Source organism: Musa acuminata, chromosome BXJ2-8 (assembly GCF_036884655.1).
Source record: "Musa acuminata AAA Group cultivar baxijiao chromosome BXJ2-8, Cavendish_Baxijiao_AAA, whole genome shotgun sequence".
NCBI classification, from domain to species: Eukaryota; Viridiplantae; Streptophyta; class Magnoliopsida; order Zingiberales; family Musaceae; genus Musa; species Musa acuminata.
The window spans coordinates 4,525,001-4,548,282 of record NC_088345.1 but is presented as its reverse complement, the minus strand read 5'-3'; the positions used below and the strand labels follow the sequence as shown (position 1 = coordinate 4,548,282).

The 23,282-nt window shown below is 37.4% G+C and overlaps 1 protein-coding gene across 4 annotated transcripts in view; it reads right to left on the bottom strand.

Moving 5' to 3' along the window:
- The window catches only part of LOC135618809 (ATP-dependent DNA helicase Q-like SIM), a 28,617-nt gene that overhangs the window by 4,534 nt on the left and 801 nt on the right, over window positions 1–23,282 (bottom strand). For 3 of the 4 annotated variants that reach the window (XM_065120064.1, XM_065120066.1, XM_065120065.1), the window contains 12 exons: window positions 19,810–20,640; window positions 19,439–19,658; window positions 19,233–19,343; window positions 18,879–19,068; window positions 15,688–16,021; window positions 11,939–12,132; window positions 11,012–11,068; window positions 10,760–10,840; window positions 9,310–9,373; window positions 3,384–3,483; window positions 3,203–3,286; window positions 417–504 (listed from right to left, as the gene is read on the bottom strand). In XM_065120064.1, coding sequence (XP_064976136.1) covers window positions 417–504; window positions 3,203–3,286; window positions 3,384–3,483; window positions 9,310–9,373; window positions 10,760–10,840; window positions 11,012–11,068; window positions 11,939–12,132; window positions 15,688–16,021; window positions 18,879–19,068; window positions 19,233–19,343; window positions 19,439–19,658; window positions 19,810–20,473 — 2,187 coding nt within the window. In that variant the 5' untranslated portion in view covers window positions 20,474–20,640. Of the gene's footprint in view, window positions 1–416; window positions 505–3,202; window positions 3,287–3,383; window positions 3,484–9,309; window positions 9,374–10,759; window positions 10,841–11,011; window positions 11,069–11,938; window positions 12,133–15,687; window positions 16,022–18,878; window positions 19,069–19,232; window positions 19,344–19,438; window positions 19,659–19,809; window positions 20,641–21,934; window positions 22,264–23,282 lie in introns of those variants that run through there. The other variant, XM_065120063.1, reaches the window with a different exon arrangement.

Here is a 23,282-nt window from a genome sequence, read left to right as displayed (position 1 = left end):
ACACAGGCCAAAACATAGCCTAGGCATATATCAGCCACTACTTCACAGGTCAGAATGGCACGTCTCAATCACCTTAGGTACGATATGTTCTGATTTCTAACGACCCATGCCACTGATCCTCATTCTTTCCAGAATTGAAAAGACTAAATTACAAAAGATAGACAAGAAATGACATCTAGGAAACTTTAAATCTTTAACCAACAAGTGAATATGATAATTTTTTTTTCATATTTTGTGAATGATTGCTCCAACAACAAAAACAAGAGCATTTCCACCGGTATAAGAAGAGACCACAATTTAACATGTTAAATATGACATGATTATGCAAGGAAAGAGACAATGGAAAGGCTACATTCACTCAAAATTCCTAGACAAATATCATAAAAATGAAAAAGTACTATGAGTGAAGCACTTACACTTTCAGCTTTCAGCACTCCCAGAAAAATAACTGCCTCAGCCTTCATATTTTGAGTCTTTGGAGGTCCAGCAACACATATATCACATCTTCATATGCATATTTAGCAGGAAAAACAACAAAAAGAGGTTGTAAAAAATTCTCGAAAAAATATTTCACATTTCAGAGGGTAATCTGTTACATAAATAAAGCTAGTTGGGAAATTCAGACTTCTTTTGTTGTTGTAGATACATCAATCTAGAAGGGAAAAACCATGTCATACTATTACAACTTTACGAGTACTTTTTTGCTTACAAGGCTTCATTATTGTAGAAGTCAATTAAGAGAAAAGTACCCCACTGATAGTTTAGTCTTTGTGGTTGACAGTTTTAAGGAGGAATATAGTTTTAGAGGTCAATTTAAAGTCTTTGCCAAGATTTCATTATTTAAGAAGTCAATCAAGATGTTAACATTGCTGAAGACTGCCTACACTAAAAAAAAAGCAATAAGCAATCAATTTAATTTTAAGAGACATTTATGTGAAATTGCAGACTGAAGTTCCCCTACACTAAATAGTGATTTCAAAGATTAGGTTTCATACTATAAGAGGGAAACTTAATACCTCATAGGCTCATATATCACAACAGATAGGCAAACAAACTACAGAATGAAAAAGTCAAAGTGGGAATCTATCATATATGCAGGCTAATAGAACTTTGAAACTTCCAGACGTGTGCAAGGGTCATTAACAATGATGCAAATGACAACTAAAAATGATGATGTCAAAAGAAGCCAGCTGTTTAATGGACTGGTGACTAGACACACTGACCATCCTTCAGATTTAATGGTGTGATACTTGCACATAGATGCAACATTTAACTTTCACTTTGAGGTGAAAAATGAGTGTAAAAGACCAATCCTGACTATAATCATGCCAAATTCTTAGTGATAGACCTCCTCGATATTCCTGGAACCTTCTAGAGGTTTGAGATACTGAATACTAGATGAAAGCTTAAGTTGTATTAAAAAATGAAATTGAAATAGTAATTTTCGAGCATGACCATAAACCTTTGTAGAACTGAAGGTTAACATATGGTAAAAATTATGTTAATAACCTGAAACTTATATTAAATTGATGGCATACCATCAAACCTTGCAGTAACTAGTCAAAGTTCAATTTATCAATGTGTAACCTATAATGACAACAGTGCCATCACAAGCTTTAAATCCTTGTTAACAATTGTCAAAGGTTTGGGGATTCCCTTCATGTCCATCATACCAAATAATTGCCCCTTTTTTTTCTTTTTCTTTCTCTTTCTGACTTTACAACACATATACCATGTATTTTATATTGGATAAAATCATCTTTTTTGCTAGAACACTCATTACAGTCTTACTAATTAGATCCCAACCAACATGTACTAGACATGTATCTATTTATATGGAAAACTAGATACATCTAACAAGTCAGTCTTGCTTGCTTCTAATACTTTTCAACTATATAATCCTTTCTTTTTTTAATAAAGGACAACATAAGCAAAGGATATATTTTTCCATATTTTCCGGCTTATTTGTTCCTATAACAATCTCCATTATCCTAGACTCTGAATTTTTGCTAGAATGCTCCATGAAGTTGGAGAAATCAGAATTGATTTTGGTATCAACAATGGGGTTGGGATAAGATAGGACTGTCTCAGTAGTATCATCAGGTTAGAAATTCAAGCAAGATGTAATCAATCATAAAAGAATAAACTGCAATATAATGAAAATCAGTAAAGAACAAAAAAGATTAAAAATGGAAAAAAAAAACCACGTAAATGCATCCAGTAGAGGATAATAGAGCAAGTAATAAACAAATCAAACATGCTATGAAGTATGAACCAGTCAACAAAGCATCATATCCAGATAAAGACACTGCAATTTGTGGCTTAGGCAGGAGACCAACAGGGACCAACCAAGTTTTAGAATCTTGCTCCTTATCTACAAAGTGAAAAAAATAGATCTTGCTACCAATCTTTCTACCAATTAACTAGTCTCATTCGAAAGCAAGTCTTATTACCAAATTCTTTTTGGGTATGAACTCTATAAACCAAAACATTAAGACCTTCCATGGAGCACTGTCAATTTTGAATGGTTCTTCATAGCAACTTCTTTTATACTTCTTCAGGATATCTTGGTAATATCTTTAAATTAGCAACAGAAGTAAACGGATATTTGCATTAGAACCACCGGCAATTGTAATGATGATTTTAAGCATCATATTAACAAAAAAAACTATAGTTCTTTTTATATATTTAAAAAAAAGGCCAAATAGGTTTCACCGTTTCAACAAGCAAGTTGCATAAATAGGACAAGCTTGAAGGTGTTCCATTTTTGGATAACTTATAGATGGTGAAAAATGTATCAGGTATCAAAAAACAGAATCTCACTACAAAATGATCATGGCAGGATGTTATATAAAAATATTATTTGATGCTTATTGCTTAAATCACCAACATGATCTTATAAGCCCTTGCTCTTTAGTGACTTGTTTCAGTATAAAATATACACATAATGTCAGAAGCTTGCCCATAATTATCTAACATATACAAAGGCAGAAACATACAAATGACATCCATGATGACTTATACAAACAGCATACAAACGAATCATGGAAGCATGTTATATAACATATTATTTAATGCTCATTGCTTAAATCACCAACATGATCTTATAAGCCCTTGCTTATGACTTGCTTCAGTATAAGATAGACAACAGTAGAAGCTTGCACATAATTCTCTAACAACATGAACAAGAGAAGCAACATACAAATGACACCCGTCATGACAGAATTCTTCCCCAAAGTACCCCACTAATTTTTTGGCTCGGCAAGTTGTTGTGTTCATAGCATATCTGCGAATTTGATAGACATAATTTTATATTTCTATAAATTATAATATCAAGTAAGAGTACGATACAAAAAAATTTATATTAGAGAAAAGAATATTACCGGAAACAATCAGACAGCATTTTATATGCTTGTTTTGTCTGTTCATCACTTCTTTGACTAGGAAGAAGTGTTGGTATTCTTGATAAATTAGCATATAACGCTGTTCATTGAGCCAATCAAACATAGAAACAATTTGAGAAACATGTAATCTCCAAGGCAGAAGAAACACTTACAGCTATGAATAGAAGCCTCAAAGACGTTGCATATTTCAAATCAATAAACATAAAAATGAATGACTACATAATTCCGTGAGAATGGGAGAGAAAAGAAGGTACATTGAAATATCACACAAAGTTCTTCCACCTTCAATTGTATTATAACATTTCCATGATAAAGGAAAGAAAACCAATGGGAGCAAGGCAGTGGGAGAAAGAAGGGACCTTTCATGGATGCTTGACCTAGTTAAGGTAGTCTAAGCTATTAGGTTTCCATTTCTCTTGCTTGATTCCACAGAGTGGAAATAATATTGGCAAGAAGATAAAAACGAGCTTTATATTCTCACAAACAAACATAAGAAGTAAGAACTTAAGTCAGCACAATATTCAGAATTAAAGGGTTCCAAAACCAAACCCCATTAGCATCCATAGAGAGATGGCTTTTACCATCAAATACCCAACAAATCCTGCTTCCCCTCTATTATGGTCCTTTTTGTGGTTACAAAATGCTCCAAGTTACCAAATTGTGAGTTCCTATCATAACCAAGGTTTGCCGTACCGGACTGTACCGCCCGGTACGGGCGGTACATACCGGTCCGACAGGCTAGCGGTACGCGGACCGTCCTGTACACCTAAGTGCTCGATACACCTAAGTGTACCGCTCGGTACACCTGAGTGTACCGCTCGATACACCTGGGTGTACCGAGCTGTCACGGACAAACTTCTAAACAAGGTGTTGGATGTAATGCTTATGTATGTCCGTGTCGTTTGGCATGTTCATGCCTTGTACAGAATGTAAAGGGGCAGCCGAAGGCTTATAAGTCCCATGTTAGTTGGGTTGGTGGCCTCTTTAGGCTTGTAAATAAAGGTTGTGTCATGTAGACACGTGCGAGAGCTTTTCGGTCTGTAATGGACCATTTTACCCTTTGTTGTGCCACTGTTCAGAGCTTGTAAAGTCTGTTTGTAATTTGCTTTGTCTATGAAGTGTTTTCGGACATGTTTGCTTGTGGATCCCGTTTGAGGCGTTCTCTTTAACACGTTCTCTCCTTTGTTGGTCCTAAGGGACAATGGGAGGCTTCGGGGAGGCTGACCTTTGCGGACGGACGCGCAAGGGTGCCGCACGACTTAGGCAAAACCAGCTAAGTCCGTGTCATATGGTATCAGAGCGGGACAAGCACTCATAGAAACACTTGACATGCAAACGTGGGGGACCTAGCGGGGCTGCGTTGAGGGCAGTCAGCAACGCGCGACCGTTTGAGGGAAAACGGGCATGGAGATGTAGGTAAAAGAGTCGCTCAGAGGAGCGGGCATCTGAAATTGGCATTCAGAGGAATGGCCAACCCTTCGCGCAAGAGGCACCACGAGAACAGGCAAGCTTGGAAGAATTTGGAGCGCACAAAGGTTGGGATGGCTGAGTTTGAGCTACGGCTCAACGTTGACAACCATACTTGATGGTGCTCTAGGCAAGCGAGGCGCTTGGCAAGAATGAGACCATGCAAGGTGGAATGAGTTGCGCAACGACCAAAAGAGTTATGCAAAGCTCACAGAGGTGAGGGGAATTGCTAACTCGAAGAATTTGGTACTCATGCATGGGCTTGTATGCGGACGACGGAATGTTCGTGGTCATCCCAAGGCGACCGAGACTCGGCGCCATGGAGCATTGAAACTTTCTCTTTGGCAAGCGAAGGATACGTCCGTAGGAGGCTGAAGTGTGCAATGAGTTCAGCATGTTGCTAGGCCTTGAGGGGTGCAGTGGGGGCTGTATTGACGTGGAGTCGCAATCTAGCAAGTGCGTTTGCAAGAGGCAGAACAATGCACAGTTTGTTCAGCAGATCGGAGTAGTCCAAGGGGATGGTGGTCTCCGAAACGAAGAGAGATGTTGCTCAAATGGGATAGTTATCCAGGAGGGATAAGTCCCGGCTCTCCAGAGGGAGAATCATGTGCGACGGACTGCACATGTTGAGGAGGAGTACCTCAACAAAACAACAACTCCACGAAGCTCGATGGACTGAGCAAGCGGCGAGGAGTCGTCGCATGATCTCGCTTGAGAGAATGCATTAGTGGATGCATTGCGAGATCAAGTGGGGGAGCGACCCAAAGCAACTTAAATGAAGGCACACTTGGAGTCGATGTGGAGATCGGACTCAAGGGAGGGCTGACCCGTGGAATGGTGGGCACGAGGGCCACCATCGACTCAATGCAAAAACGAGGAGCGGAGCAACTTGGGTGTAACTTGGTGAAGTACCCAAGCCGCATGAAGGGAGCCAGCAGAGAAGTTGGAACATGGAGCAGAAGCACAGTGCTTTCCTTAGACAGAGGTCAAAGACATGAACTCTTGCAGAGGCAAGAGTAGGATCATGTTGTTCCATGGGTCCTTCATTCTGACGGAGCGGACTCATCTTGCATGGTGCCAAAGACGAAGGGAGCTTCTAGGCACATGCACCTTATCTCGGAGGAGCATTTGATGGAGGAACTAAGGCGACTAAATTTGCGGAGGCGAAGTTGGGTTCAGAAGGCCTTAGCACGGGGCAAGAGGACGCAGAGGCGGGTACTCTTGAAGAATATGCCACAGTGTTGCCATTCAAGTTGCCATGAAGGAAGCAGTGCGCAGCGAAGATTGTGCTGGTAGGGGCAGAGGCCCAGGATCCAGGCAATGGCGCACAAATTACAGCGAAGTCGGTGGACTTCGGGAGCTACTAGGCGACGGACTGTCCTAGAGCGGTGCTTCATCTAGGTGTGACCCAAGAGTGGGTGGATGAAGGTCGATTGCCAAAGGAGCGAACAAAATCGAAGGTCGAGGAGACCCTGCGATGTATTGGCAGAGGCCACACATGGAGGGTTCACAATTCGAGTTTATTCCACAAGGATCAGAATGCAATGGAGATGTCACCAGGAGGCGACATGGTGCAGCGGATCGTGGTGGAACAGTTCGTGGCAATGCGACACACACGACACAGTCCCGTGAGGGATGAGATCATATGGAGGTATGATCGGGAGCTACTGGGAGCTCCGCTTCGGTGAACAACACGACGGCAAGAAGGGCTATGGATTCAAGGAGTGAAGGCCATGGTACCGCAGAGGCGGGTCTTCCGTGCGTGCATCGAACTTTGCATCGGACGAAAACCTTGGTCATCAGCATATGGGGGCTGTGTTCCACTAAGGGAAAAGTTCGAATGCAAGTACCAGTGAGTTCCATGGGAGGGACTTGATCATGCAGAGGTATGATCGAAGCAGCTGGAGAGTTGGACTGCTCCAGAGCTCATATTCGCTTAAGGGAGCCCGACAGGTCAGAGGACAAGGTCGAGTAAGCGAACGTTGCTACCAAGGAAGCTAAGGAGAACAGAATCGGTGCAAACCCTACAATGTGATGGCAGAGGCCATGCATGGGAGTTGCAGTCTGTCTTTCCATCGACCAAACAGACTGCTTGGAGAACAGAGATGTGTTGAAGCAGGAGGTCGAAAGGGGCGAGGAAGCGACGACAAGTCCAGAGGGACTTAGCTACCCAAAATCAAGCAATCAGTGAGAATGGAGGTGGACTCAGAGGAGTGTCACGAAGGCATATCTACTGATTGTGAAGAAAGGGGATGTAGATGCGAGGCGACGGATAGTAGGGCCATGGGCATGGCAGCGCCATGGTACCGCAGAGGCGGGACTTCCATCAAAGTCATTGATCCCTTGCTCTCATGGAGGGAGAGCGCTTGGTCGTGAAAGGGGCCGAGGAGGTGGAGCATGCAGAGGCAATCTCCAAGTACCGAGACAAGGCTGAAGGGCAGAGGCCAAGAAACTTCGTAAGACCGGTGTCAACAAGTTTCTCATCAAGATAGCCGTAAGTGAAGGACTTCGGGTCATGCAAGAGTGCACGACCAAGGAACGAAGCAAGCAGTACGCGGTGCTGTACCTTTGCTACTCAGTGTAGTAGGCGGCAGGGTTGATGGAGAAGACGGTATAATCCCAGAGGCGACCTCATCTATCAGAGAATTACTCCAAGTTGGGGTGAAAACTTCCTGCATTCCAGAAGTTCAATGGCATTGAGAAGGTAAATCACAGTAGCTAACTCAACGCAAGGAGTGCAAACACTTCAAGTGCTTCAGAAGTGTGAGCAAAGAGCAGGCGAAGGCCAGTAACCAGCTCGATGCATGAAGTACAACCTCGAGGAGGCGGGCGAAGTCAAGTAACCTTTGCCTTCTCAACTCTTAAGAGAATGGGCGAAACCGAGTACCCCAGTTCTCTTATCTATCCAGCAGATGAGCTCTGCACAAGTTCAAAGACCCTTCGAAGAGAATGGAAGACAACAGTTGTCAAATCCTCACCAACGGTGATCAGTGCTACTGAGAGTAGATTGTCCGCTTCATTTCCCAACGAAATGCTAATCGAAAGCGGAAGTGATGCGAACCTACTTGGATGTGACAACTAACTGAAAGAAGAGTCAATGAGCATATGTTGTGGAGGAAGGACCCAAAACATCAGAAGTTTGCGAGGCGATGCTCGTTAAAGCTCCAACAAGCATCCACCCAGTTCAAGCAGCATGTGGAATTTTTGAGAGACTGGCACAGTAAGGATGGTCTTTTCCTTCATTTTGGTGGATCCGCAGGAATCAACGAGGATCAACACAACTCAGCCAACCCCACACCAGAGTCAGAGTCATTGGCGAGTTGAAGCAGCATGGCGGATCAAAGGTTCGACTACTCAAAAAACAGCAGCGGAGAGCAGCTGGGAGCCAGGAGGCGCATTGCAGCTGGAGCAGAAGATTGAAGACTCAGCAAAGGCGAAGAGTTGCAGTGTTCACAAAGGCTTCGACGAGGACGTCGAAGGAATAAGTGGGGGAGAATGTCACGGACAAACTTCTAAACAAGGTGTTGGATGTAATGCTTATGTATGTCCGTGTCGTTTGGCATGTTCATGCCTTGTACAGAATGTAAAGGGGCAGCCGAAGGCTTATAAGTCCCATGTTAGTTGGGTTGGTGGCCTCTTTAGGCTTGTAAATAAAGGTTGTGTCATGTAGACACGTGCGAGAGCTTTTCGGTCTGTAATGGACCATTTTACCCTTTGTTGTGCCACTGTTCAGAGCTTGTAAAGTCTGTTTGTAATTTGCTTTGTCTATGAAGTGTTTTCGGACATGTTTGCTTGTGGATCCCGTTTGAGGCGTTCTCTTTAACACGTTCTCTCCTTTGTTGGTCCTAAGGGACAATGGGAGGCTTCGGGGAGGCTGACCTTTGCGGACGGACGCGCAAGGGTGCCGCACGACTTAGGCAAAACCAGCTAAGTCCGTGTCAGAGCGGTATACCGTACCGTACCGGTACCGAGCCCGGGTCGAAACGTCGGTACGGTACGGTACGGCGAACCTTGATCATAACTATAATTTTGCTTCAGATATTAACATCATTTTCTAGGACAATCTAGATCAATATATGTGAAAATTTTTTAGAACACAAGTGATATGCAGTTTCAGACAGAACAGAATTCTAGTACATACCGGTCCGACAAGCTACAGTGCTCGATACACCTAAGTGTACCGCTCGGTACACCTGAGTGTACCGCTCGGTACACCTGGGTGTACCGAGCGGTATACCGTACCGTACCGGTACCGAGCCCGGGTCGAAACGTCGGTACGGTACGGTACGGCGAACCTTGATCATAACTATAATTTTGCTTCAGATATTAACATCATTTTCTAGGACAATCTAGATCAATATATGTGAAAATTTTTTAGAACACAAGTGATATGCAGTTTCAGACAGAACAGAATTCTAGTAGAAATATGTGAACTCACTACAATCTGCAAGCTTTCCATCCCTACCAGCTCGACCAGCTTCTTGATAATATGCTTCCAAACTCTGCAAAAAACAACAGTAATCAGATAATATTTAAATCATGAGTGATCAACTCAGATGATACGTAAACCATCACTGACCAAGTAGCAGAGCTGATCAGATGATACATGAAAACATTAGTGACCAAACAACATAGACAATCAAAATATTTAATAAACTATTTTAAGTCATAATAGCCAGGCATGTCCAATGACTACAACTTAACAAGATATAATGTGGTAAAGAAGTACCTGAAAACTTGAAAACAATAAATATACAAAAGTTAACTGCTCTCTTTTGGATGCAATTGATCTCTGTTTAGAGCAAACCAACATTTGCATGTACACACACACAAAAGCTAAAACTTTGTTTCACATTATTGCCTTCCACAAATTAATTAATTCCTAGAGAAAAAGCTCAATCTTGAGACCAATTAACTCTACAATTACTAATAATTAGTCAATTCAAGCAAGCTACACGGTCAGGTAATTAAACTGTTTATATCATAGAAACTTTAACTCTTGAAATCCATCTTATAACAGTGCTAGGACCTTTTAGCTCTTATAAGCGAATCTTTTAAGCTAAAACTCTACATCACATACTTGTGTTGCGCAAATCAGATTCCTTGATGGAAACAAAAAAGCCTCGATCTGAGCCTTCGGTGAAAAGGACCCATGAGGTGACTAATCTGTATGCTTCTTCAATTGCTAGGTACTTAATCTGAAATCGAACAGAATACATAGGCCATAGAATTGCAAAGATCGTAGAGGATGTTAACTCTCTATCCCAAGCAGAATTAGTTTTTCAGTACTATTATTAAAAAGGAACAGCCTCTTTCTCAACTCCCATTGAACAGAGTAAGAACTGAAGAAATAATCAGGATGAATTATGTATCAAGTAAGACCACATGTGGTCTCGTACACTTTAAAGAAATATCATGGTGTATAATCTAAACAAAAAGTAATTCCTTCATAATGAAACATTAGTTCAGCCACTTTGATTTGATTCATCTGAATCATCATGGATTATAGAAGGTAACAGAAAGAAAAGAATCATATGCTACCCTTCACTAATACTAGATATTGCTTATTATGGCATTACAAATTATAAACATATAAAAGATAATAGACTTATACTCTTATAAATATATTAAAATTAAAAAATATTAAATTTAGGTTTTTTCGGAGTTCTAATCAAAAGTCACTAGCAACAACCTAAAGGGACAGACATATGTAAACTCATTTGCAAAAAAGGTAATAAATCGTTAACATCCCTAGCAAGAAGAATTAGGATTCACAATAACCTATCCTTGGTTGCTAGCAAAATTTTAGTATCTGAATAATAAACACATGATGTCAGACAGTGACCTAAAATAAAGTACCTGTTGCCAACCATAATGAAGTAAAGTACCTGTGGCCAACCATAATGAATGATTCTTCGAACATTTGACTTGTCAATACCCATTCCAAAAGCAATTGTTGCCACCACAACCTAAACCCAAGAAATGTTGAAAAAGGGAGAAATATGAGAGGATTGAGCATATCTATAGCATTCATATTCATTAAAAGTCAATTTAATCTTAAGCTATATCCAGCAAACAAACAATGTTGTTTTCTCACTTTGGTGGTATTTCATATTTAGTACAAATCATCTTCCAATTACCTGTAGAGAACCTTGATGGAACTCATCATGGACATGCCTCAGGTGGGTTTTTGCAAGCTGCAGAATATTGCACAATGTATTTAAAACAGGAGACATGGTTTAAGTAGTATTAGCATTGGAATTTACTTTACTAGTAAAGGTTTAAAAATTTTAGCACCCAGTAAATTATATCTTGATGAGAATTACATTCTTTACAAAGTAAAAAAAATAGATATCAGAAGGACCAAATAAAACCACTTGGTAAACAATAAGAAACACAAGGGGAAATGCATAGCATCAACTTTTGTGGTATTGTCCAATGTTCATGACACAAATTCAAGCAAATGTTGATGTTCAGTTTACAACTCTAAATTCATGGCTTTCTAAAATGGGACTCTTCGACAGTAAATTAGCAAGTTTAACTAGGATCCTAGAAATACTTTATGACTAATCATAGAAATTCTATGTATCGTGTGCTTCCAGAGAGGTTAAATCTTCCCTTTCATAATTTAAATTTTTTAGATGGAAATTATCATTTTAAAGTTTAAACACTATCATAATAATGCTGAATGAGATGCTAAGGAAGGAATAACTTAATCAGAACTTCCCCAAATGTTTATCAGATCCCATTTTAATAAACAAAATCAACAGAAACTGACAAAATCACCAGTTAACTGGTTTTGGTCAAAGGATAATTGACTCTTCGAAAAGTACTCAGGTATTAGACATTAGCAGTTAGTGTAGTCAGGTACTAGACATCAGGACCACCCCATAATATTTCTTCAAATCCAACTCAGTAAATCAATCCAAATATTATGAACATCAAGAATGCTAGCTTCACCTGTGATCACATACTAAAAAGGTATAAACATAAATTTGTTGATAAAAATGAGGCATGCCAAAGAAGAAACTATTTTTTGTGGATGAATCAATGAACTAAACGTGTACCTTTGCATGATATGCTGCAGCCCTGACACCAGACTTACAAAGGTACTCAGCTATTTTTAAAGTTTCTTTTCTGGTAGGAACATAGATAATTGTTGGACCTTCTTCTAAAGATCCTTGTATATCATATAATTCAGATGTGCCAGGTGTCTTCAAATTCTCAGCTGCAGAAGTACCAGGGAACTCACCACAAGAAACTGCAAGAAAATTCATTTAACATAATCTGATATCAAAGCCAATGAACAAAGAGCATAGCTGAAAACTGACTATGACAAGTGAATCTGAGTACCAATTGTTAAAGAAGATGAAACTTTCAAGTAATATAAGGCCAAACAACTTTATAACAGTCTATTGTGGAATGCGACTAGTTGCAAAGTCAACTTAAGCAAATGCATGACAGACCATGAAGGATTGCCATTTTGAGGCATGAGGGTGTTCACCATTTAAGCTTGTAAAGAGTAACGTGCTGTGCCTTTCACCATGGTCCGTGTCAGCTAGCACAAGCCAAAAATTGACTGATCCATTTGTTGTAATGGTCAGTGCTGGTCGACATGGCTCATCACATGCCAGTCTAGGTGTTCCAGAGTTCCTTGTGTATCATTGCTAGCTGTACCGTACAAGTTATGACCATCTCTACAATGCTCTATGAAACGGAAAATAACCACAACACACAACAAATGGAGGATATAGTGAAGAAAAAGTTAAGTCCAAGAAGTCATGTACTGCGAACCTCAATTTGATTTGGGCACAAGATTATGATTCAATGATCAGAAAATATCATCTCATTAACCAAGTCCATCAACAAGTATGACTTGGAATGAATGAAGCAGCAGATGTATTTTCTCAAAACATAAAGTTGAAGTAAACTTCTTCATATTTTAAGGGTCTACGACTCTATGACAAAGAAGACTAAGGCAAAAATGCAGCAGCGAAGAATTTAGGGATAGGAAGTAATTTCAATAACATCACTGGAGTTACTTGTCATCAGCAGATGAAGATATATGCCCTTATATTAATTAAAGTTTCAAATTAAGAAGATAGCATTAGAAAAAAATTTAACTACATTATAAATCTTGTATGATTTTGCCAATTTCAGGCACAGAGAAAAGAGGGTTATTTTAAATGATTCATAGTTAACTTAGAAGTTTGTTGGAACAAAAATGGACCTCAAAATTTATAAAACATAAATCGGTGTAGGCCTTGCAATAGATTTCATGGGAGCTTCAAAAAAATTACAAAGAGGACCAGGATGTTCCCTGCCCATGACATCCATGCCCAGAAGCAGCAGTAAGAAAGCATTCTCATACTGGTTGGATCAATGTACGTAAAGAAGCATGTTCCAGGATACAAAGTTAGACTAGTGACTTGGATGTGGCAATACTTCTAAGAAAAAGCTACGATTAACAAGTAGCACAAAATAGTGTCATAGAAAAGGAAAACCCAGAGATATGCAGGGGAGAACAAATGTATGATTTAGCTAGGTGTGTTGTATATAAGGATTGCTGTCAAGAGAATACACCCAAATTTCATCTTTCATGCAAAAATATCTCACACAGACTCATAAATAAAAGTAGTTGATCAGATAAATGAGAGCTCTAAATGGATTGGATGGAAGTAATAGCTTTCTTTGTAGACATAAAAATGAATAACTAGGTAAAAGAACATAAAGAATTCATGAAAGAAAGCAACATGAAAATTAGGTAGAAGAAAAAGAGAATGAAATAGAACAAACGGTTGCAGTTTTCACCATGGCTTACGATTTCAAAAATTCCAAAATATGCTATGGACATCTCATGAGATATAAAAGTTAATAAAGGTATATGCATATATATAAATTTATAATACTAGCTACCCAACAGACATTCAAGAGAAATTGGGAGAGGAAAGAAAAAGTATTATAAATATATAATACTAGCTAGAAGTAAATTGGTGCAATACTGCCATTTAAAGATGGGAATACATAAAGATCAAAAGCAGAAAGAACTTTGAGCAATATTGGTGCTTGAAAGAAAGGATGGAAATATCTGCTTCTGTTTGGCACAAACTTTTAAAACTTTTTTTATAGTGGTTTCAGCTATTCCGTATTTAGTTTGGCAGAAAAGTTGAGGAAGAAACATTTCAAAATAAACAAGACAATTAACCTAGAGAAGAGAATCAAGCAACATAATGATACATATGTGTGTCATTCTAAAAAATTAATACACAAAATTTTCTAATTCTAGGCTGAAAACAAAAAAGAAACATAAATTACTGGATTTTACAAAGGAAAACATGTTTTCCATGTAATTTGCATACATTCTAAAATAAATATCACATCCAACAATTAAATGATAAGTTTGAAATAAAAATGGCAGCCCATTCCATGAGACTCCCGCCAATTCGGATTTCGAGGTCAATATATGCAGTCTTCATCCTGAAAGCAAAGATTAAATGTACCAAGCTAAATGTATAAACTTGTAGTTTCATACTGTAATCATGGACAAATTTTATAATGATGATGAATTGTAGGATCTTTGTTAAAGAACAGGAATAACTGGAACTTTGAAACTTTGAATGCATGAGAAGCTCCCTCACAATGTTGCTTGATGGTACAGTCTTGCATGAACCTAGAATCTAAATATCTAATAACAGATGCATTAGGTGTATGTGACATTTTTGCAGAAAAACATATTACTATGAAATAATCTATGGTGCATTTTGTTCTGAATCCTAATACATATATTTTATTATTATTTTCACATGTATCAGCAAAGTTAATACTATAGAGGTTCATTATCATCCTATTATATGACCAACACTGTTTTTATAGTCCAAAAGTCTCATGTTCGGATAAACAGAGTTTTGAATTCTGTTTATCTGAAGAAAAATGGTAAAACAAATAGAGACAACGAATTAAAATTGACTTCTGTTCTGTACAATAAAAAATGCATATATAAAACAGTATCATGACAAATTTGAAACAAAAGTTGGTAGTCCAAGTTGATTTTCAATTATCCATAACACACAGAAGGCAAGAAAGTTCAAATTCATATTAGAAATAAATTAACTTGAGATTTTTGAGTTAGACAGAAACATATTGGATCATAACCTATTTAAAATGTGAGATACACCATTAGATAACCCATTGTAAACTGTAAACATCATTGCAACTACTTGCAACGAAATTTAAATATTAAAAAGAACAATATTTCATTGTCATGAATCCCTATGCATAGAAAATAGTACCTAGACAAGTAACAGACTGCTATATCACCACTTCATAATAAAAGAAACCAATCGTGATTATCCTTAAGCTTTTTGTAATCTTATCACCTCTGATTTAGAGGGGATCTTTTGTAGACAGCTTTTGAATTAATAGAAGTTCTTTAGTTTGGAAAAAACAAAGAAACCAAGAAGAGACAGAAATCAGTCATCCCACCACAGAAACATATGAAGCATGTAATACTTCACATATAATTATTTAGTTTGGGAAAAACAAAGAAACAAAGCATAGTCAAATATCAGTCATCTCACCACAGAAACATAAAAAGCATGTAATACATCAAATATAAATTAGTTCCAAACAAGAATGATTGACATGTTAATTTTCACTCATATTCTTACAATTAAATCAGTATGGAAAATAAAAAGCATCTGAATGAGATCTTCCTCTTGCCTTAAACAAAATCGATAAATTAATATCAAGAAGGCTACAACGAATTGGTGTAAATTAGAAGGCCCACAAGATAAATACTGCAAATGAAAATGAGTACCATCCAAATCATCCACAACATAAGGAATGTCCAGATCATCTTCCAGGTACTCAACAGTCAGTTGATTTTCCTTCAAAGAAGAATCTTCAGTTAAATTAACCTTATAATTGTCACATATATTATCATCCTCATCTTCTTCACTGTCAAACAGTGAACTTTCGTCTTCCGCAGACATGTCATAGCCTGAAGAATAGTTCTCAGAATTATCGTTTTCTTCATATGAGATATTTTTATGTCCTTTTCTGCTTGTCATTTTTGGCACCATGTAATTCCTTATAAGATCCTTGAAATCCTTACCATATGATGACACTGAAGATGTCCTACTATGTTTAACCTATAAGAAATGGGAAAAAGTTATGAATGAAGTGCTTTTTTTTCCTATAATATCATAGCAGAGCTCAACAAGAAAGTTGAAGAAAACACGATACAAAAAGATTAGCAACTAACAGCTTACACAACAAATGCCTATTCACTAGCTTCTTAGTGAGAGCATCAACCAGCTAGCTACTAGAACTATCAACAGAACTAAAATAGTCTTATGAGCTTGTAGCTCATATGTGGCTGCATATGCATATGCAGTCATATGACTACCTTGGACAAGACCATGCAGCCTCAATATGTGGTGTTATTGTATACATGAAACTATAATGCATATGCCATCAGATAAGCCTGAAAAATGTGAACACATGTGATTTATATTTTAACCATTACTAATATCTCATTAACATTTTATTTCATTCATCACTTAAACTTTTATTCATTTCTTATAAATTATCACTGAAATAAGCTTTTGAATAAGCATCAATATTATCCTGAAAAAATTTTATTTGGTCTTAGCACAAATTTACATAATAGAAATGTATATTTGATTAATGATTTTTTATTTATACTTAAATAGATCTTTTTTTTAATGAATTGCATGTGCAGATGTATATGTTAATGCAAAATGCATATATGGTAACTATGACTTCTTTCTATAACATATTGATATATAATAGTATTTATAAAAAACATAACTATAGAGGAAACTCAAGTACAAAATTTATATGTAAAATCAAGTAAGCTCAAGTATAAAATATAATAGACTCAATTAAACACAATTACTCAACACAATAATCCATCAATTCCAAGGCTCTTTGAGATCTCTTTAAAGGGAGAATATGTTCCAAATTAAATGCATTTAATGCCCCAAACAAGAGTATTCCTCTTTCCTAAAAAAATAAAAAGAATGTCATCAAGTTCTAGAACATAAAGAAAAATGGGTCCATATTTTAGTTCATATGCTCATCTCCAATGATGTATTTCAAAAACCAAGGGTCCATGCATGCATCTCCAATGATGCATTAAGCATCTAAGAGTCTGCCTCTTGTTACTTCTAAATTACAACACACAGTATTAATTTCACAATGTCAAGTCTCACCAATTTCCATTCTCCATCTGGTTTCGGATTTTCTGGAAGAAAAAGACCACAATTTTTCAACATTCATTTACTTGCAAGACATATTAAGAGAAATTAATAAGTCAATTCCATGAAATTTCTTAGACCTTAATGAAATTAGTTCTCTAGATTTACACAGGTACTATAGGCACTTGTACTAGACAGGATGCAAATATACCTTATAGTTTCAAGGGCAGCACTTACATCCATAGTCCATATGCAACATCCTTAACCACCTTAGAGAAGAGCTTCAAAATTTGTTCTAGAGACTGTTACTTCGTCCACTAAGGAAGGTTATACTTACACCTATAATAGATAGGCCAAATATTAATGACAAGTTTAGAATGATTTCTACATCTAACCAGGTCATAGTACTTCCACACACACACACACACGCACACACACACACACACATAGCCATGGAAACAGCTTCTACAAGTTCTGATCATGATCTGATGGAATAGATGGAGTGAATCATCCTTCTCTTACACACCAAGTTTTACTTGGCAAAAAGAACAATTTCGAAAATTTCAAGGATCAAGCATTAGCAAATGGTTGATTCTGTGCAGATGGTTGGCATAAAATGGTAATAAGAGGCTAAATCCACTGATTATCATTGGTTTTGAGAGGCTACAGAATAAAATTTTCAATATAATTTCACCCAGTTAATCCAGTTTAGAATAACATACTTAAAACTGGTGGATTAAAATATATGTTTAAAATAAATACCAGTGATCCAGCAGAACAAAAACACATAAGCAGTCATCAGGTGAAAGGGGGAAAATAGAGAAAAAGGTGAAAACCTTACCTCTTCTTCATGACTTGGATACTAGCTGCTGGAATATTCAGACCTGTATCCAGCTGAAGCACTGGTCATATCTAAGCCAACTGGCAATAGGGGAGAGATAAAGATGAAAGAGAGGAAACACATGGGGGAAGAAGAGAGAGAGAGAGAGAAACAGACAGAGCAACTGGAAGAAGACCCCTCAATGGTTTTATGTGAAAAAACAGGTCATTCAATCTGTACCAGATCTGTTTTTGATTGGTCTAGACTGAAAATAGCTTTAGATTGCTCGATTCAAAGTAAAAAAAAAAACCACATAATCCACTATTTTTATATGGCCTCATTTAAGAACCACATATACCACTCTCCTATCTGCACTGATCTGAAATTGAACTGGTATACATAACTTTAATTGTCTCCTATATTCATCAACCAAAATAACTCAATTGCTAAAATAGTAAAAGATGAATTTGCCTGGTTAGGATAGCTTCACTTGTTTGTTGTCCCCAAATCACTCTTATGAAGTGGTTCTCAAGAGGATATGATACTTGGAATGCATTCCTCAACTTCAAGCCACTCTTTCAGGAGACAAGACACTAGTTTCACGATCCAACACTCCACTTTTTTAGCATACTCAAGCTAAATGCTGGCCATAATTCAGTCCCACCATGACAACTCATCTTGTCACTAAAGAAAAGTTTTTGAAATAACCTAGATACAAATGGTCTTAATTTTGGTATTAATTATTAAACAAGGGCAGCCTAGTGCACAAGGATTCCTCTACTACAGGGTTACAGGACTTCAGTTGCTATAAGCTCATCTTTATCAAATGAAGCAGTAAGTTTTAGCTCAATCATTATATGTTTGAATCACAAGATAAGAAGAGACTCTTAGCAAAAATCAGCAATTTATTAGACTAACAAGAAGCAACTATTGGCAAAATTTGGAAGAAAAAACACTGCAACATACTGAGAATCGAAGATTTGGTCTGAAAAAAGAAGTCAGTATGATCTCTGTTTCCTTTGACATATGTAAGGACTCGATAATGTCTTTTCGAACAGGAATTGTTGCAGTAGCAGTCAACGCCATCAAGGGAATATCAAACTGTTGCGACTTAAGATTGCAGGAATTGAAGTTCTCTCTCAACATTCGCAATCGCCTACCAGCATGAAAAAAGATCAAACAGAAGATATTTATTACTTTTCACTTTATTGACCTTAAAAAGCAGGAAACTCTATGCAAATCAAGCATTTATTCATCACACCACAAGATAAAAAAGCAAACAGTAAGTTGAGGCTTAACTTATTAATTAAAATAGCATACCTGTAATCAGGTCGAAAATCATGGCCCCACTTAGAAACACAATGAACTTCATCAATGGCAAACAATGCAATCCCTGGATTTACTGCAAGCCTCCTAAGTGGTTCTATAAGTCTGTAAAAACACCCCTTGTTCAACTTTTTCCATGTTAAAAAATTTTGCTACCTCCCAAAATGGCATGAGAAAGATGAAAGAAAACAAAATTCTACCTTAATATTGTCTCAGGGCAAACATAAACTATCTTGTACATACCACACATGGCTTTGTACTCAACAGTACTGTCAGGTTGTCCAGAACCAAGGAAGCATGCTGATACCCCATGTTTTGCCAGTTTTAAACATTGATCATGCATCAGACTTATTAATGGTGATATGACAATCACGATCTTGCTTGTCAACAATGCTGGAATTTGAAAGCAGAGAGATTTTCCTGCAGCATCAGTGATTGAATAAGTGAAAGATGCCTTTTAACCTCATTTTCACAATAAATATTGCAAAACTATGTCCAAGCTCATCAACACAGACCACTTATAAGAGATAATTATATATATCACAATGTGAAAGCAAGTGAAGAAAACTACCAGATCCTGTGGCAGCAAGAACAAGACAATCCCTATTAGCTAACCAAGCCTCCAAAGCTTTCTTTTGAAAACCCTTTAAGGAGAAGAATCCAAAATGTTTTTTCAAAATATCGCCAATTTTTTGCTCCCAGTCTAATTCAACTTCTTGATTGAACAAGCTACGTGACTGTGACCTTCTATTTCCACGTGACACCAACTCTGTGTCATTCACATCATTTTCAGGAACCTGCTGAGCAGATTCTGAAGCAGAATACAGTTCAGAAGCCGCACAAACATTAGAAATTGTCTGCTGATCTAATTTTCTGCACTTTGATCTCCCTGTGCCACCAGTTCCAGAAAAGGAAACTCCAGAAGCATTGTGAGGAGCATTTTTATCTGTTCCACACAATGGCGGAAGATGATCTGTTATATTTGACTGCTTCATCCTTTTCGGAGCATGTGATGGTACATATTCTTCGTCAAAACTTTGACTGGTCGAACAACTTAAAAAGTGATATGCCCGTCCATTATTATTGCTCTTACAAGAGCCATTCAAGATGAATTCCACTGCATCATCAAGTGATGGGCCAACAACTTCTATTGCCTCTGTAGCTTTAGCAAATTCAAAACCCATATCAATTAGTTTGGCTACCATATAATCAGTAGCAACATCATTTCCATCCATCACATTCACTCAGCCAGTCAGATGCATAAGGGTTCTGAACAACCTTGATGATAAATTATTACAAAGAATACCAGAGTTGCAAAGTATCGTCTCAGTGAAATTTATCTACTGAAGCTGACACCAAGGTCTCAAGATTATGTGTTAAGTAGCAAATATTGAGTTCACACCTATCAGAAAAACACAGACAGCTACTCTAGTGAGCATAATCAAGTTAAGAAAAGTTCGATTAGTGAGAACTGCGAAATAAAATATGTAATCTAGTCAGAAAAGCATGACTCGGTTAGTGATTCCTTTTTGTCTTTCAATAAGCTTACGATAAGCTTAAATGTAAATGTGTTATTGTATCCACTTAAGCTCGCATGAGAGGTAAGGGAAGTAAATGAACACCATAATAAAGCTTATCTTTATTGGTGAAAATGTGACAAGTTGACTCAAATATTTATATCCTATCAAAAAGCAACATTAATAAGAATATAGCTATATAATATAAAGTGGAAACACAAGTATATGGAAATTCAGGTGATATAACAATGGGTTTCAAGAAAGCGTCAAAAGGTTGGACTAAATAAAATTTACATGAGAAATTGTTAAATATCTTGATAAGAATTCCTTCACTTTCTAAAAAAATTTTAATTGTTACTAAAGAGCTCGTTTATGGTTTGGTATGTAATTATCAGAATATATCTTACCTGAGTGGGTTGTATTGTACATTTAAAATTCATCTGACTTAAGCCAGATGAGGTATTATTGCAGGCTCTGAAACTATGTATTTGTATCTTTAACAAAAATTAAATACAATGTCTAACTTAGAGGTAAACAAAGCATACGGTACTGATTATCTGGAAATGACACAAAGCAAGTCCTACTTTCAGAATTATGGTTTCACTTAACATGCTTGCATCTATAATACAAGGCTTTTTCTTAACACCCTTGAGAAATTCAGAACTTAGATTAGAAGACCGAGATAGCTAAACCTCTCCAAAATTGACGGCAGAGACCACAAAAAGGACCACATTCTGAAGGCAACCCAAATAAGAGTACAGGATCCATCTAATAAGTGGTGGAGAAAGAAATTTTCAATAACAACACAAACAGGAAAACATACGCCACCAATAAAAAAATCCAAAAGAAAGAAATCACGAGAGAAAACAATATCAAACCAACAACTCAATGACTGCGGTTCATCCATGAGAAATCAAAACACCTCCTAAGATTATGGCATGGAACGAGATACTGATGTGCCATATTAGATCCAGTACAACCAAAGCAGTGAGGTTGTTATTGTGACTCAAAAATGGACACTTAGGGCATAAAGGAGCAACCCTACCCTTTTAACCAAATCTCACCCTCAATTGCATGATAGTTAATCAACTCTAATTATGAATGTAATAGGCCAACCAAATATCAAATTAAAATAATATAAAAGAAATAAACAGAAAGGATGAGATATTATGCGTATACCTCATGAAAACTAAAAATGGTAAGCAAATAAGGCCTTTTTTCACTTGGTTTGGGAGGACGATCTCTCACCATTTTTCCCAAGAATCCAAGAAGAATTTAAGGCAAAATGCAAGCTGCTGCAGTCTAGAGAGTAAAGAAAGAGCCATACTTATTCCAAATGAGCTGGCTGGTTTCATTCTGTAAGGTTCAGAATCTAATCCAATTCCGAAAGAGTGGCATATGCCGGAAGTTTACTGATAGCCTATACAGGAACCAAACTTGGCATAGATGTTGGGCAAAGCCTGAGTAGGAAAAAGCTATCCAGGTAGATCGAGCCAAACCTCTAAAAATTCAGTGGTAATGTGGTCCCTCACTGATGTGATCAGCAGGAACCCATGATCGTGGGCCCCACTAATCAAGTGTGTGAGAGATGATATTAGCGCTAAATTTTTTAGTGGTTGACTCGATCTGTCTAAATAGCAGCATTCATCCAAGTCATGTATGGATCTAACGTGGAATGAGTCAAATATGTTGTGATCTATGAATGACATTATCGGCTTTAGTGCTACTAAGTGCTACTAGTCTGAGCGACGTCAAAACTCATGAGCACTTTGTGAGTAGGGTGCACGGCTTACAATATTAAAGATGATGTTCAGAGTGTGCAGGTCCCATATAATGAATTTAAAATTTCTAATATAGCAATGACATTTTTTTATTTTTTTCTAGTAAAACTATGTGTGACTTTAATTTTATATGATAAGGATTTATTGTTCATTGCAAACAAAGAATGTTGTTATATAATCTAAATGCAAACACAATTACAAAAAAAGTCGAGATTATAATTAAGGTTCATCGTACCGTGGCGTACCAACCGGTATGGGTAGTACATACCGATCCGATAGGAGATTGGTATGGACGGCACATACGAGTTTGTTAGTACATCCCACCGTATCGTGTGTTGGTATGTTGGCACATGCCATACCGATGACTGGTCGATATACCGATACGAACCAGTAAGGTGAACGGTGAACCATGATTTTAATAAAAGATTCCAGGAAAGTTATGGAATCAAAAGTTAGACTATATAAAGTGATAATCTTTTTTCTTACAAGATCTGTTTCGATTTCTAATAAGATAATTATCAGGAAAATTCATTGGGAGCGTAGTAATAGGTTTTGAGAAAGCCAAGGAATTGAGAAAAGGAATTAGATAAATAATGACAAAATATTTTGCTATCTTGACAATATTTTTTTTCCATTTCCAATAATTTGTTGTTTGTTCCTATTTGCTAGCTTGATATGTAACTGTCAGGATGGTAAATTTGGTTCGTACTGTATAACACTCAAGTGGTTACGTCCAGATGAGGCAT